The sequence below is a fragment of the Thunnus thynnus genome, chromosome 21 (assembly GCF_963924715.1).
Source record: "Thunnus thynnus chromosome 21, fThuThy2.1, whole genome shotgun sequence".
NCBI classification, from domain to species: Eukaryota; Metazoa; Chordata; class Actinopteri; order Scombriformes; family Scombridae; genus Thunnus; species Thunnus thynnus.
In genome coordinates, this window is record NC_089537.1 from 3,120,053 (window position 1) to 3,136,944 (window position 16,892).

A 16,892-nucleotide genomic window follows, 5' to 3' on the forward strand; every position below is an offset into this window, starting at 1 on the left:
ACTACTTTGTCGTGGTGCATCGTGCTCAGGAGCACAACAGCTTTTCCTTTCTTTCTGACATAGCTGACTATGGTAAGGTTGTCGTTGAATCCAAACTCTGTGCTGTGAACCTCCCTGGACTTGGAAGGCTTAATCTGAGGAGGGATGTCTGGCTTGTTCTGACGTAGAGAATACATAATCCCACAATAGTGAGATCCTTCTCCAGGAGATGCTGCGCAAGAGGCACACTGGTGAAAAAGTTATCCACGGTGATGTTGCAACCTGTGTTTCTAAATCTACTATACAACTGCTGGACAATGTTTTCCCCCAGATTCTTCTGAACTTCTTCCCCTGGTTGTTGCCCTGTGTAAACTACCATCTATTGCATAGGGGATGCGTGCATCACAAACCCAGAAGATCTTTAGGCTGTACTTGGCAGGCTTGCTTGGCATGTACTGTAGAAACTTGCACCTACCCCTGAATGGCACAAGCTGTTTGTCCACAGTGACACAATCACTGGGGATGAATCGCTGTCTGCAGTTGACCAGGAACAGGTCCCATACATAGCGGAAGGCTGCCATATAGTCTGTTTCCAGTCGGCTCTGGTCCTCTTATCATCGAAGCACAAGGTACGGCGAATGTCTTCAAATCTTCCAACAGCCATTGTGGCATTGTACATGGGATTATGTAGAGGACTCCCAAACAGTTCACGGACTGATACATCCCAGTTCTTCTCACTTCCTGCAAGCAGGGTCAATCCAATGAAGGCCATGAATTCATCTTTGGTGACATTTTTCCATTCTTTTCCTCTAGCTGTTGCTAGTCTCCGTCCTTCCAAGTTTGTGCACGTCATCACCTCTTGTATTATATCATCAGTGATAAAGAGCTCCCATGCATCTTTTGAGGATATTGTGGCTCTGTGTTCTGCCCCGGGTGGGAGGTAACTCGCTCCAGTAAGAGCCCTTCCGACTCATTCTGTTGGACATGATTTGGACACTTTCTTCTGCAGAGGACACAGAAGAGGAATCTTCTGAGTCAGATTGATCCTGTTCAGTTGGATTTCCAGGTGGACGACTGCCACTGCCACCTGGACAATAGTCTGGGTCCTCATCATCAGAAATTTCAGACTCGGAGTCCAACCCTGTTACTGCCTCTCCATCATCCAGCATCTGTAGGACCATTTCAGCTGTGTATCTAGCAGCCATGACACCTTGGATGAGGAAACATAAGAGTAATGTTTTCAATAAATCAATATGTAGCTATATAAATAAATACACTCACACACACACACACACTACATATATTAATGTTAGCTAGTTTAGTTAGCTAGCTAGTGTTAGCTAGTTATAAAGTAGGCTAATTTGTTGATAAATAATAACAACAGTCATGAAAGACACACACACAATATTATATGAAGATAATACTTACACGTATCAGCTCTTGCTGTGTAAAATAATCTTCCTGAGGGGTGACACTTCTGATATAGTCTGTCAGTTAATCTATTCCTGACAGCCACAGTTGATAAGAATCAAAGGTTCCCATTGGATTCCATAGAAAATGCATGCGGGTCATTTTTGACCCACTTATGGAAGCTTGGGGTAGTAATACAAAAACTACAATTTCTTAAAATGTATAAAAGGTAAGTTAAAAATGTAAATGGCATCATATCAAAAACATGTTTTTTGAGGAATACCTGGAATATGAAATGATAACAATTTTTCATTACGAAGATATTTCAAGAAAACAACCTCACCAGGTCATTTTTTAACCAATTATGCATCTAAGGGTTAAACTCCACTTGGCTTTCCCCTGGCTGAGAACGCCCTCCTGCAGGGTGGTGAGGCTGGGTATGACCATGGGGATGTTGAGGCCCGGAACCTTCAAATAACCATGCAGGCTGTATGTGAAGGCTGTGCCTGGGAAAACCATGCCAGCGATGCAAAACAACTCAGGAAGAGACTGGGGGATGCAAAGTTCAAATAATTATCATGATGAAAATACTTATTTTATCAATAAATTTGTGACACATTGATATACTAACATTACATTAAAACATACATATTTTGAGGCGTTCTATTATTTTCCAAGCCTCAAAGCCCGGACCAGCAGGCTCCGAGACAGGTTTTTCCACCAGACAACCAGGCTTATGAAAAATGAACACTAATTGCCTGTCTGCACAGTACACACACACACACACTTACACAGCACTTTACACACACCACACTCATTTAACTACCACACTGTAAATCTTACTGCATTGTGTTTCATTGTGTGTTCTTCACACCAACACTAACTTAGTCGGTAGACAGCAGGTTACTGGTAACGTATTTACTAGCAGTAAATAGGAGCAGCTGGGTGGTCTGATGTTTCTTTAATAAATAATATTAGTAACTTATCAAGCTAACTGGCTAAACTTATTAACACTAGCATACTAGCTGTCACTTAAAGTCTTTCTCGGGTCACAACTTGTCACAGCCTTTTATTTAATGTTTGCAGGACAGAATAGGAGCTGAAACATGTAAATGGTCAACTGACAAATGTAATTTATTTAATGTTATTATGACTGCTATGAGATTCTGATTCAAGGCTAACGTTAATAGCTTCATTAGGACTGGCATAACGCTATGTCATCTGAAGCCATACAGACTTAATGTTACTTAATGCATACAAAAAGCAAATGCTAACATTAGCACTGCTGACTCCACAAACATTTTAAAATTCTGGCACTTATGCAACATCAACGCTTTAGTTATGTCAAGTTGTAGCTAGCCTTGAATGCTACTATCTCACTTTCCCTCTCTGCTGCCCTTGGTGTTAGCTCAACTCATGACAAGTTCAGTTTATATCTCTGTTTATACGAAACTTCATGTTAAAGAGAAAAACAAAATGATTACCTTACCTTTACTGAAAGCTGAATGTGAATCATCATCTTTAAATCAACAGTCTTGGGAAATGACTTGTGTTACTTTATCCAGAGAAATTTTCTCTCTGTAGTCTCTGCGCTTCAGGCAGATCAACAAAGTGCGCGTAAATGCAAACAATTGAATGTTGCGCAGTCATTGGATGAATCACGCCGGGAGGACCCGCCCCCAGAACTCAAACAATATCATTGGTTGAGATCATCTCCCCACAGCCTGATTCATCCAATGATTGTACGACATTCATTTGAATCTGCTCACATTTTCTTGACCTGTCTGAAGCACAGAGACTATAGAGACATTTTCTATGTTTACATTTATATGTTTTTTCAACTATTTTAAGGTCGTACATCCCTTCATCCATATTATCAAAGCTCAAGCCTTGCTTGAACTGTTGAGTCCTAGCATCAAATCCCAGTCTTTCACACATCTCTCACATATTGCTAAAAAAAAAAAAATGTAAACCATTGTAAAGCTTTACTCATATTGAGGTCCCTCTTTATTCACCCATTTTATCTCTGCTTTTTGCTCTTTGTTCCCTTTGACCTGTAGAAATGTTGGAGTGACCTAATGACTAGAGGGAGCAGTAGGACTGCAATGAGGGCCTTGAATTTTGTTGAACATAAACTGACTGTGACTCACTTTGGGTCTTAATGTTTAGAGAAGAAAAACTAGATCTACAAATGACACCTTCACAAGGAAAAAACGCATGGATGCTACATATACAGTTTCAAGTTGTGGTCTAAGAAAAATGTATTAGGAGACAGCTTCCGATATTTTTAAGGTGGATTTACAGCCTTTATTATAGCTACCTTCAGAATTTGAAATGAAATTACTAATCTTTTTTAAAATAAGCATGTGTTGCACATGTCAATATGAATGATGCTTTCCAGATTAAAATGATTACAGAATAAAAAATCAGAAACCCATGTAAGCATCCTGCTGTGTGACAGAAAAGAAACAGAAACATTAGAGCACATACAGTATATCAAGTAGCACTGAGCCCAAATATAAAACACATGAAAGTGCAAATTAAAAGAAATAAATTCATAAATATTTGTAACCATTTAGTAAAATCTTCTGAGCTCCAAGCACACAAGGAACATAATAAAGTTATTTACTTGCACATCAGTTACAGGATGATCAGTTTCTAACCAGCAGGTCAACATAAACTGTATTTCCCACTTCTTCATTGGGCCTCATGCAAGAACCACTTGTACCAACAGATTTGTTCCTTAGAGACACATGATTTATGAAAATTTGTTAAAAGTTTAATTTGTTTCATTTTATTTCATTTAAGAGTTCAGACCTGTTGTATGAGTCTTGAACAGATAATATCTGACTTTCTTCACAAGAAACAAACATTTGTTTCACTTTGATGATTGGTAGGAGAAAATAAAACACTGTACAAAAAGTTCAAAAGTTCACTAACGTGTGTGAGGAATTCTTTACTGCTGTGACAGGATGTACTAATGGTTGTACCAGTATATAGTTCAAGCATTTGGAAAACACTGAACCTCATAGTCATGGTATCATAAAGTCAGGTTAATTATTAGTTGGATCTAAAATACAACAATAGCTTGTTCAGTTTTGAAGGTGATAACACTTGATTGAAGTCCAGTTAGATTTTTCAGTTCAGCTTCACAAACTGATATAAAAGCAGTCACATGTGAAACAATGCAGTATATGATATTGATAAGAAGAAAATATACATTTGCTGGTGAACATGAACAGAAAAAAAGCATATTTACTTGCTTGATCCTGAATAAGTAATAAGGATTGTTGTTTTTCGTGTTGTAATGCTGTAAACAAAGTAAGGTCCCTTTAAAATAGTCTCCTGGATGTCTGAGGGACATCCTCAGTAGATCCTGTTAGTTGATACCGTCATGACAACCAGTTCTTGTTGGCTTCTACAACATCCAGCAGACTGAGAGCAACATTATAATCACTGAGCTGGAGTCATGTTTGTGTTCACTTGATGAATGAAAGTCCAATATTTATTCTCCTTTTAGCTCTGGTTTGGTCTCCGCCAACTCCTGAGAAAAATATCTAGAACTGCTACATGTTCTTCACCAGCTAGTCTCTAACTGTGTCTGTTTGCTGATGGGTGCTGGGCAGGTAGTGTACAGTCAGTTTATTGGAGCTTGTTTTTGTTCCCTCAACATGCTTATAGAGACAGTTGAGTTGTGGTGGTTTTATTTTTCTGATATACAGTACTGTGCAAAAGTTTTATGCTCTTAAACTAAAGTGAGGATGCTTTTGTAAACAATGCAGTGAACAGTTTTGATCAATTAACTTACAAACTTGAGTAACCTATCAGCAGAAACTTAAAGTGAATCAGTTGTCAGTTGTTCCTGCATCTTGGAGAAGTTGCCACAGTTCTTCTTCTGTGGATTTCGGCGTCTCAGCTGCTTCTGTCTCTTCATGTTAATCCCAGACTGACTCCATGATGTTGAGATCAGAGACCATCTGTTGCAGGACTCCTTGTTCTTCTTGTTGATGAAGATAGTTCTTTATGACTCTGGCTGGATGTTTGGGCTCGTTGTCCTGCTGCAGATGATCAGACGCCTCCATGATGCTGCTGCATTACGGCGAAGAATCTAAACATCTAAAGAGCCTAAAACTTTTACCCAGTACTGTATGTTAAAGACTTAGAAGTTTTTATTTAATTTATTTGTGTAAGGTCACTCATTCTTGGGAAATACGTCTGAATATATCTATAACTTTGTCACAGGCCTGTATTTCTTTAAACTTTTCATTTTCAATTTTTTAAAATTTCCATTCAAGTTATTGTCATTATACAGTGCAGAGAGCACACAACAAAAAGTGTCTCCTACAAGTCTAGAAGTGGGACTATATATGCATCACTCACAATTTTTGGTATTTCAGATACTTCAATTCAGAGAAATACATGCAGGTCTTTAGTGTTGCCCTGAACTGATTGAGTAATCTTTTTTCATGACACATGAGTCAGATGTGTGGGCATAGATTTGGGTTTGTCCCTACCAATGTCAAACAAAGCTATATTATATTACCAACCAGGGAAAGCAGGCAACTGCAAATATTTACTCCACATCATTTGAGTTTAAATAATTTTATTAATTCTCTGTGACATCCTCCATGTTATGGTCCTGGTCTTGAAGAAGGACTCAAGACTTTGAAGACTTTACTAGTTTTACTTTATATTGTGTTCATTTGTTGTAAAGTTGTGTTTTATCAAACTGCACACAGAAAACTGGGGGACAGGTAGTATTATCCCATCATAGGAGTACTGTTATTTTCTTTCATAATCTTGATTGTTCAGTGTAAAAAATGTCAGAAAATAATGAAAAATGACGATCACTATTCCCTGAAGCCCAAGTGAACATATTCAGATGACTTGTTTTGTCTGACCAACAGTTAGTCAGAAAACTGGGAAAATTAGCAAATATTCACATTTGAGAAGCAGCTAATGGAGAATTTTTGACATTTTTTGCTTGAAATTTAATTGAATGTTTAATCACTTATCAAAATGTTTACCTATTCATTTTCTATCAATCGATTTATCAATTATTTCAGCTCTGGTGTCCTACCAGGTACAGGGGGGTCAGTAGGGGCCCAACAACATTGTTTTTCCTGGGGTCCCATAGCAGGTTTGTTCAGCCATGATTTTGCTGAACTGTCTCTGACAATTTTCTTCTAAATCTCAAACGATCTTGCCATTAATTCCACATTTTACACATAAATCTACGCAGAGCTGCCAGATATGTTTGTTTAGGATGAAAAATGATCTGACAGCTCTCGACTTCAAACTGCATTACAGAGTACAGTGCATGTCGATTAGCTGCAGCCTGGCGGTAGTAGTTGGTGATGAATGAAAGATGGTAAATCTGAAATAAGTATTTAATCGCAGAATTGGAAACGTCTTCACTGGGCAAACTTAACAGTCAAAATAATGTTTAAATTTCAGGTGTAAGCTGTTGTTGACTAATTTGTGGTCATAACTCAGACATGTCATTTTATTAAACAACTTTATTACTGAGGGCAAAACTGCTTCCCAAAAATAATTTCCTTTTTAAGCGTAAATAACATCCAAGCTTTTTCTTTTTGAAATTAGTGGGAGAAATATTTACCATTTAATGTCACTGTTTCCCTTTTCCATGAGTGGCCCAGGAGCAGATTATTACTGCATATCATTTATGACATGAACATTATTTATTAACATTATTAACTTTATCTATAACATTATCAGTAGTGCACAGATAAGATGTGTTATATTACCAAGATCAAAACTGAAAGATACAGCGGTGTGGTTGAACATGAAAGAATCTGTGAACATTGTGAACGTTATTTCATTCTCTACTGTCCTTTATGTCATGATTTATGACAAATATTATTTCAAAAAGTTCATGTTCCAGATTTAGGTGTAGGTTAATGATATTTTTGCATTTTCTGAATATATTTTAAAGCATGGACTAGGAGGAGAAAAATGACTTATGATAGATTCAAGTTCTTTTCTCTATATTGATTACAGACTATGAGCTGGATCATATTAATAGTGTTTGATATTAATGGATGCATATGTGGACTGTTTTGTTTTGTTTAATTTCCAGTGCTGGATATCTCCTGGGATATTTGTATGCAGGCTGTTCATATCTGGATGATGTTAATGTGTTGTGCTGTTTGATGCTGGTGGGTTTACATGCTGGAATGTTTGTTTGTTTGTTGATTAATATGTCTGAATGATTTCATGAGGGATGGGACGTAAGACACAGACACGAAAATAAATATTCATTCATTCATAGGTGAATTGAAATGAATTGAAAATACCTTTTACAATGTATTTTTTGTGAATAACAGGAATTATTTTATGATGTTATTATGAAAATCCCGTCAGCAGCAGGTGAGCTCTGATGTCACAGTGAAATATCTAACCATGAATTCAGGTGTCAAATGAAAAAAATAACACAAGTAGAAGTTTTTTTTAACATGATTTAAAAATAGTGTTGTGTCAGCCATATCAAAAAACAGAAAGACAGAATCTCAGGTGAGGTTTGAAAATGGCTTATAGGAGATAGTTGGTTTAAAGTGAGGAGCACATTACCTGCAGGTTATTAACCATTTATTTTTATTTGCTTGAAACAGAATTATATTAATTAAAAAAGGAAAATATTTGTTTGCAATTACAGAAAAAAATCATGGTTTAAAGTAAATTATATCAGAAAATACATATTCAATAAAATAAACTACATACATATACAGAAGGGAGAGACTTAATGTGTATATATGTGTGCATATGAATAAGGAAAGAGAGACAAAGAACTTAAACAACGGTTTATTTTGGCCGTCCAATAAAAGATTTCCTAATCAAAGATTAACTCAAATCTACACCTTTCGTCAGATGAGTCATTTACAGAAAAACCTGGAATGGGGGAGGAGATACAGTTAATGAGAAAGCGGATGACATACCGTGTGTGAAAGAGCTTCACATTCATTCATTTGTGAAGAAAGAAGACTCGTCCTGTGCAGTTCATCGGGTGAGTCCAAAATTAAATTGATGGTAGGAATATATCTAATAATTGTTAACACTTTATAGTCAGGGTATAGGAATTATCATGAATTTACACACAAATTAATTCATGTAATACCTCATGAGCTATCAGGAATTAAAAGTATCTTGTGGTCCTGGTCTTAAAGAGGAACTCTGTGTCAAAATCTAGTTTTCAGACTTTAATAGTTTTAGTTTATATTGAGCTCATTTGTTGTAAAGTTGTGTTGTATTAAACTGCAAAGAGAAGACTGAGGGCAAGGTAGAATTATTGCATCATAGCACTGTAAGGCTACAAACAACTATTATTTTCATTATCAATAAGTCTGACAATTATTTTCTTAATTATTTTAAGGAAAAGTACACACTTGAGAAGTTGAAACCAGCAAATTACTGGCATTTTTAAGTTAGAGAGTGACAAAAATAATTATTCAATTATCAAAATAGTTGCTGATTAATATTTGCAGGCTCTAATTGTTGCAGCTCCACCAAGTTGTAAAGTGACACTATAAATGCAGTCCATTTACCATTTAAATAAACTGGAAATACTTATGGTAGATTTTAATTTTATATGCTCTACTTTGTTTCAGGTTATGTGGGAGCAAATAAAAACACTAAAGCACAAAGAAGATGAGAGTTGATGAACAGTTTTTAAAAATCTTGTAGTATTCTAAGGGAAACAGGATGGGACGTCAAAAAAGGAGAATTAAGTGTTTGTTCTGTTCAGCTGGGGATGAAGAAGGAGCATCAGAAAAAGAAGAAGAAAACACTTCAGAGGAGAAGGAGAATGAGTCAGATGAACGCAGTGAAGAACTACAGTGGATGAATGACACTTCACACACAGAAGACACAGAAGTCGTAGTGATTAGTGCTCATGGTGACATACGGGTAGGGTCTAGCCTTAAAACTAGATCATATATAAGAACAAAAAGAAAAACATCTTGTTTCAGCGGGGCGGCCAGAGTGATCAGGAATGCTCTGTCCTCTGCTTTAAATTACAAATCTTCCCCCAGAAGAGTCAGTCAGTCAAGCACACTATCGCGCCCCCCTGTGGCTACTGCAGCATGTGCACCTTCTTTTCTCCCCCATCCGCCTCCTCAAATTGCTCATCTTCAACATGACAAATCTTTCAGGCAGTCTCTCCCAGGAGACCCTAATCTGTCCCAGGAGACTTCTTTTATACATGAAGCCCTGGTGGAAATGACAGCACCTGTTATAGCTGAGTCTGTCCCTGAGACCTTGCCAACCCATTCTCACCTCAGTCCTGATTGGAGTAGACGAGACTTCAGCTGCTTGCCTTGTTCTCACAGCGTGCCCTCACTCAGTCAAATAACCTCTACAAAGAACAAGAACTTAACTCGAGCAAAGAGCTTACCTGACATGTTGTTAAAAGACAACTTTGAGGAGTTTACACCTGATATCACTGTTGATGAAAATGAGGAAACCTACAGGTTCCACTGCTCCCGTCCAGGCCTGTACCAGTGCAGTGTGACAGGTCTGGTATTTCACATGGAGGGAGAAGGGGACGTGGTTTACAGGATTGTCTCTTGGAACCGCAGACTACTGGCCCAACATCACAAGAAGCCTGCAGGACCCCTGTTTGACATCAAATGTCTCCAGCAGTCTGTGTGTCAGCTTCATCTCCCACACTGTGAGATCCGCTCCACAGGTGGATGTGAATTCTTGTCAGTTGCTCATGTGAACGATGAGGGCATCGAGTTTATTACTCCTCATCAGATAACAGAGACTCATGTCATTATAAACATCACAGGGTTTTCTGGTTTCGGTAATGTCAAGGATGAAGACTCTCCTCCTGACCCAGTCCAAGCGCTGGTGCTGCTGTTCTACAGACCCCCAACTGATCCTGATCCAGAATCTGTCCTCAATGTATTGTTGTTACCAAAGAACATCGTGCTGCGTGATGTGCTGCGCAAGTGGATGGAATCAAATGGAGATGAAAAGTACATCGGGACACCCCCACACTGTAAACTGCTCCCAAAGCAGGAGTACACACTGTCCACTAGTCCTGAAGACGACTCAGTTCTAGTTCAACCAACAGAAGCAGAATTTGATGAGGAGTACTACGACAACTGCTTCCCATCATTCCAGGTGAATTTAAAAACAATCATGAAAAATATTAAGCTGTTTTTGAAAGACACCAAAAGCTCCCACTGTGTCTGGGAAAGACATGTTTGTCTTTTGTCCACTGGAGTAAGAAGGACCTGTGGGCCGAGTGCTCTGATCCTCCCTTCAAATGAGAGACTGAAGAACGTATGGACCAGCTTCATCGATGGGATATCAGGACCTGTTCTCAGTAGTCTGCTGGACAAGCTCTTTGAGAAAGAGGTGATAACTGACTCTGAGAGGGAGTCAGCGGAAGGGAAGCAAAACAAAAGAGACAAGGCTCGTTTTGTCATCGACATGGTGAGGAAGAAAGGTGAAGCTGCGAGTTCAGAGATGATTGAGTTTCTCTGTGAGGTCGACCCCTTCCTCTGTAAACATCTTGGGTTGATGTGAAGCACAATGAAAAGGTGGGAAATACACTTTATGTTGACCTGCTGGTTAGAAGCTGATTGTCCTGTAACTGATGTGGAAATAAATAACTTAATTGTGTTCCTTGTGTGCATTGAGCTCAGAGAATTTATCAGAATGTTCTGTATACTGTAAGTAATGTATGAATTTTTACAAGATCCTGGTTATTTATTTTCAGTAGTTGTCTCACCCTGATGAGGGAAAAGAAAAAGAAAGAAAGAAGAAACTATTCAGAGAAGCTTTTGATTCTATTACACGATCTTCCTCTTCAACTTTTAAGTCAATGTGGCCAGTCTCTTTCAAGTATTCAGAGAAAAAAAATCAGGGCAACTGTACAAATTACATCTGCTGAGGAGGACTGTGTGATGTGATTGAAAGCTCCAGAAAAGCTACTGAAGGGACCTTGTCATGAGATTTTATGGTCTAAATATGTTCTAGGAGATAAACTCTCTGCTCCTTTTTATTTAACCTGAATATACATGAACATCCTGCTTTGTGAGGTGAGAGTTTTGTGAGGGTAGTGAGGCACATGTGTTAGTAATTTGTAAAGTAAAATTTTTATTTTCTTTCTTCATCCTTTATTATTACTCTGAAACCAAACCTGTGCACTCAAGTAGAGGATCAATTAACTGTGGTATTACTGGTGAAATATCACCATCTGCTGGACTCTGGATGTATAAAAATCAGTTTGAACTGTGGTTGGGTTGAAGGATTACTTCACTATAAATACACAAACTCAGTACTATAAATATACTGTTTATAGATGTTGTTGCTTCATCAATCAAACAACTATTTCTTGTCACAACTATTATCCTCATGTACTATGACTGCAGGTAGTCAGTAGACTTATTGTTTTAAATGTATCAGTCTACACACACTGGATCTATTTGCAGATTTACACTGACTATGTGACAGAACTAACACAGTGGTTTAACAGTTCTCATCTTTTATTAAATGTGTTTAAAGGTAAAGGCATGTACACAGACAGTAATAAGAACAATCTGCCAAACCCTTTATTAAAGCCTGTGACGGTCAACAGCCAGGAGGTGGAGCAAGTGAGCTCCTTTAAATATGTTGGGACTGTTTTGGGTCAAGCCTTCACCATTTCTGAGCATGTTGGATTACATTTACAAAAAATCACAAGATAGACTCTTTCTACTGTGCAAACTGAGGAGTTTGAAGTTAGTCAACACATGTCAAAGCTATAATATGTAACTATTCTGCATTAAAATGTCTAAAACTAGACCTGTTATCTATTTTGTTGTGTACTTACTAGGGGTGGGCCCAAATACAAATACGTTATTCGGCAAAGCACAAATAATTTTTTTTTTTTTTTTTTTTTTTTTACAAATATTTGTTTCATACAAATATTTTTAAAATTTTGTTTTCAGGAGGAAGTCAATTACCAGCATAAAGGTTGGTTACATCACTATCTCAGTCTCTCTCCTCTGCTCTGCTGTTACGTCCAACAGCAGGTCTCGATGAGGGGAGTCACATCCACCTGCTACATGATGCACATTTCCTAATTTGGACATCACTCCCAGAGTTGGGGTTATTCTCCAGAGATAAAGCTGAGTTACTGACACATGCTTCATGAGCAAGCTTCATGAACACTTATTGTAACACTTTAATTTTCTAAAATTAAAAGCGTAATAATAACAAAAACAGGATTTTTTAGCCTCTTTCCACTTTTATTCAAATATAAATGCAAAAAATTTAGCTGCCTCAACAAATACAGATACAAATACTTCTGCACATCCCTAGTACTTACATTATCCCAAATGTTTCCAACAATTTTCAAACCCAGAGAAATCCATAATTTTAATCAAGGTAACGGTCCGTTTCATTTTGTCGCCTGTCGACGGCGTCATACTCCCTCTACTAAAGAGTATACCAGCACAAGATGCATCAGCATTGTGGCTGTCTGCCACAGTGGCATCTAACAGAGACTATTAGCGTACAAGATAATACCTCGGAGGCATTGTGGTTGTCCGTGACAATGGCGTCTACCAAAGCGAATAAACATACAAGATGATACGTCGCCGTTGTGGTTGCCCACAAGAAACGGTCATAAATGTACTTTTATTCTGTTTTAAGCCACATTTTTATAATAAACATTTTAGATTTTGGTAATTTTTATCTGTATCTTTTAACCGGATGAAAGATTTTAGTCATCGGACATCTAGATCTTTTAAGTGAAATTGCTTTATATAGTGTTTTTACAGTTTTAATCCCCGTGTACGTTTGTTTTGGAGAGGAGGAGACCTCTGTGGGGGAATGTTTTCTTGGCGCATTTTGGGCCTCTTAATACCAACCAGTCATGGTTTGAATGCCACAGCCTATCTGAGTATTGTTGCTGACCATTTGCATCCCTTTAACATCACAATTTACCATCTTCTATGCTACTTTGAGCATGATAATATACCATATCACAAAGACACAAAAATGGTCTCAAACTAGTTTTAATGAACATGACAATGAGTTCAGTGGACTCCAGTGGACTCCCCGGTCACCAGATCTGAACCCAATAGAGCAGCTTTGGGATGTGATAGAACAGGAGATTCACAGCATGAAATCTGCAGAAATGTGATGCAATCATGTCAACATGGACCAGAATCTCAAAGGAACGTTTCCAACATTTGGTGGAATCCATGCAACCAATAATTGAGGTTGTATTGGGAGCAAAGTAAACACACCGAGCACTAGTGAGTGTATATTCCTTCATTTAGAGTTGTTCAGGAAGTACATATTAATAATTGAGCAATTATCAGGTTGTCCCTGATTTCTAATTTCCTTTTTCTTTTCATGTAACTTATTGTAAAATGTAAAAGAAAACACAAACATTAGCAGTTCTACCCTTGATTATATTTTATGTGTTTGTGAATGAAATATCGATTGTGGTTGTAATGTATCCTCGTGGACAGTAGCAGGTAATTTGTTGGTTTGGACAGCAGGTGGTGATGTTGCCTCAACAGTGAGTTGAGACTCAAACATGTCTTCTACTGTCGTCTTCCTAATGTCTGACTTGTTACTGATTTCTGTGTCATGTGTCTTTGCTTTTGTATTGTACTACCTTTGCTTTGTCTGTCAAAGCACTTTGTAAACTCTGTTTTTAAAGGTGCTATATAAATAAAGTTATTATTATTATCATGACTATTATTATTATGTGTTTTTATCTCACAGGGAGAAAAGCTGGGTTCAAACCTGTGACATGGACACAACTCAAATAAATCTACATAAATATCAGGTGTGAAACCAGAAGCTTTGACATTTAATGAACTTCTTCTAATCCAGTTTCCACCTTATATTTACCCTTACGTAGCTTTAAGACTGTAAAACTGCAGCAGCAGTTAGATTCAGTATTGAAGTAAAACACCAAAACATCATCTTTGTTTTTTTTATTTCCACTGGTACATTAACTCAAGTACTGTATCTTAGTACAATCATCAGGTATCTGTACTTATCCTGAGTACACACATTTTAATGCTCCTTTATACTTTTTACTCCACTGCATTTATTGCTTTGTGTCAAACAGAGGGTTCTGACATCTAAACTATAAGTCTGACCACTTTCAAGCCTGTATCAATGGATTCATCAAGAAATGTCCTACCGAAATATGATTTTTAATGTAAGATTTGGCCAAAGTAATGGGATTTATGAGGATATTTCACCAGAAGTGTACTCTAAAATTCTCCTCTCCAACTGAGAGTGAGAGAGAGAAAATAGGAGGGAAGAAAGGGGGGGAATGGGTGTGAGGGTTGAATGCAGCTCATTTTTGTAGGATACAGCAGAAAGGCCTATATACACACAGTACATTATATACAAACTTTGTATGAAGTTTGGTGTTATTATCATTTATTTTACAATAATTATAGGTCTTATATTTATAATTCAGTAGTGGGGATGACCTATGAGGGGAAGGGAAAAATGGAGTGAGGGTGACAGTTTATTAATAAAGTGCTGCAGAAAAATACCATCAAAACTAAAATTTGTAGCTTTGTACTGCAGTTTTTCCTTTATCAGGGCCCGAGCACCTAGCGGTTGGCTCACACTCTCCATTCAAATATATGAGTATTTTTCTGTGTCCAGCTGCAGTTACTTATTGTCTCTACACACCTGACAATACACATTTCAATCAAACTTTGACCAGGTCATGTGGGTTAAAAGTCTTTGCTTTTCTAAAAATAGACTTGATGAAAATTTGGAATTTAATTTGTTTTACACACAAACTCATCAAGAGTTTTCAATTTACTAATTGAAATTCAAGTGAATGGGCCCAAAACTTGCATAATTTTGATGACACAGGTGTGAGCAAGACAGACATGTCTCACCCTGCAGAAAATTCTCACACTGTTGAGATTTGATGTTTCGCAATGACAGAGGAAGTTGCTATAACTTTATTGTAAATACTCCAGTCTGCACCAAACTTCTCCCGGCCTGAACAAGTCTACATGACAATATTCCATCAGTGATGCAAACTGGCTGAATAGCGCCTCCTACAAAATTTCAATCTGAAAACAGCCCGGGTCTGAAGACATCTACATGCCCGTCACAGAAGCCCTTCGATTGCGTTGCGGCCTGACGTGCGCGGAGGTGCGAGGGCCCATTCAACGCTGCTTGCAGCTTTAATTAAACTTATTTTTACTTTTCAGATTTCGATTTTACAAATGCACTACTTTAACTTGTAATGGAGTATTTGTTCACTGTGCTATTGATGCTTTTGAGTAATTGATCTGAAGACTCCACCTCTCCGTGGAGAGTTGAGCTTTAAGATTTGATCAGTTCTGAATCTGGTTCATATTAAATCTTGTCTCTGATTCTTGTCTTATTATTTGAGTCAGAAAATAAAGCAAAATAAAATGTACTTTTAGCAGTTTCATTCTGCCATAATGAGTAATTAATGATCAATGAGGCATTTTGATGAATGAATGAAAATAGTTTTTATTTTTATTTCTTTCCAAACATTTGGCACATCACACATAGGATTACAAGACACCACTATTTTACAAAACATGCATCTTCCACTAACACATGTACAAAGCATGCACAAAAGGATGTGGAAAAAGAAAAAAACAAACAAACTAAAAATGAAAATTTTTAATTCCAAATGAACTCATTTATACTTCTGACTCATTTATGACTCATTTATATGTTTCATAAGTGAGCAGCAGTGGCAGCTGGTGACTCAAAAAATTGGGGAGGATAGGAGGAAAACCAACCCACAGTGTCATGTTATTTTATACTAGTTGGCTACTTATTTCTGCTTTATTATGTTCAAGTTATGTTATGTTCTTATGTTCAAATGCAGGGCAGTGCAGAGACCTCAAAGTTAAAAAGGGTCGCATGGAACAAGATCTTAAAAAAACCATAAACCAACATACTTTTAGTATTCAAAAAGTCTTAATTTTAGTTACTTTAAGCTTATTACTCATATACAGCTCAGCTTAAAAACAAACAAGAATGAAGGGTTAGGGTATAGCTGTAAGATTACTAAACTAAAAACTACACTTAGTGAGCGATCTTGGTTTAGTTAGCCATCAGCTAATTTGGTTTATAGCCAACTAAAGTTACTCCTCTCACTAGCTTTAGCTAGCTGATAGAAATAAAAATTGTGATTTAAATAATGTTACCAACTATTTTCTACAGATGAATCTCCTAGTTTTTTGCTAATGCGGTGGTCAACACAGCTGTAAACATGGTAAGTTTGCATGAACAATCACAAACTTGTCTTTTATAATCCAGTGAATTTTACTGGTCACACAGACTGTGAGGTGGCGCGCTCGTTTTTCAATATTCATTCAGTCACAGCGGCTGATGACTCAGTTTTTACTGCCATAGCATCCCTGACCTCATTAAAATGATCCTAATGAGGTTTACAGATTGTAATTTTGGGAAAAAGAGAACAGTGGTATTGGATCGGGACTCAGTATCAGCAG

General features: G+C 37.4%; 1 protein-coding gene across 1 annotated transcript; it reads left to right on the forward strand.

The window, feature by feature from the left end:
- The first annotated feature begins 8,343 nt into the window (after nucleotides 1-8,343).
- Nucleotides 8,344-12,245, forward strand: LOC137173605 (caspase recruitment domain-containing protein 8-like). The gene is made up of 2 exons (XM_067578501.1): nucleotides 8,344-8,413; nucleotides 9,015-12,245. The coding sequence occupies exon 2, from the start codon at nucleotides 9,109-9,111 to the stop codon at nucleotides 10,939-10,941; it is 1,833 nt and encodes a 610-aa protein (XP_067434602.1). The 5' UTR covers nucleotides 8,344-8,413; nucleotides 9,015-9,108; the 3' UTR covers nucleotides 10,942-12,245.
- Nucleotides 12,246-16,892: the final 4,647 nt, after the last annotated feature.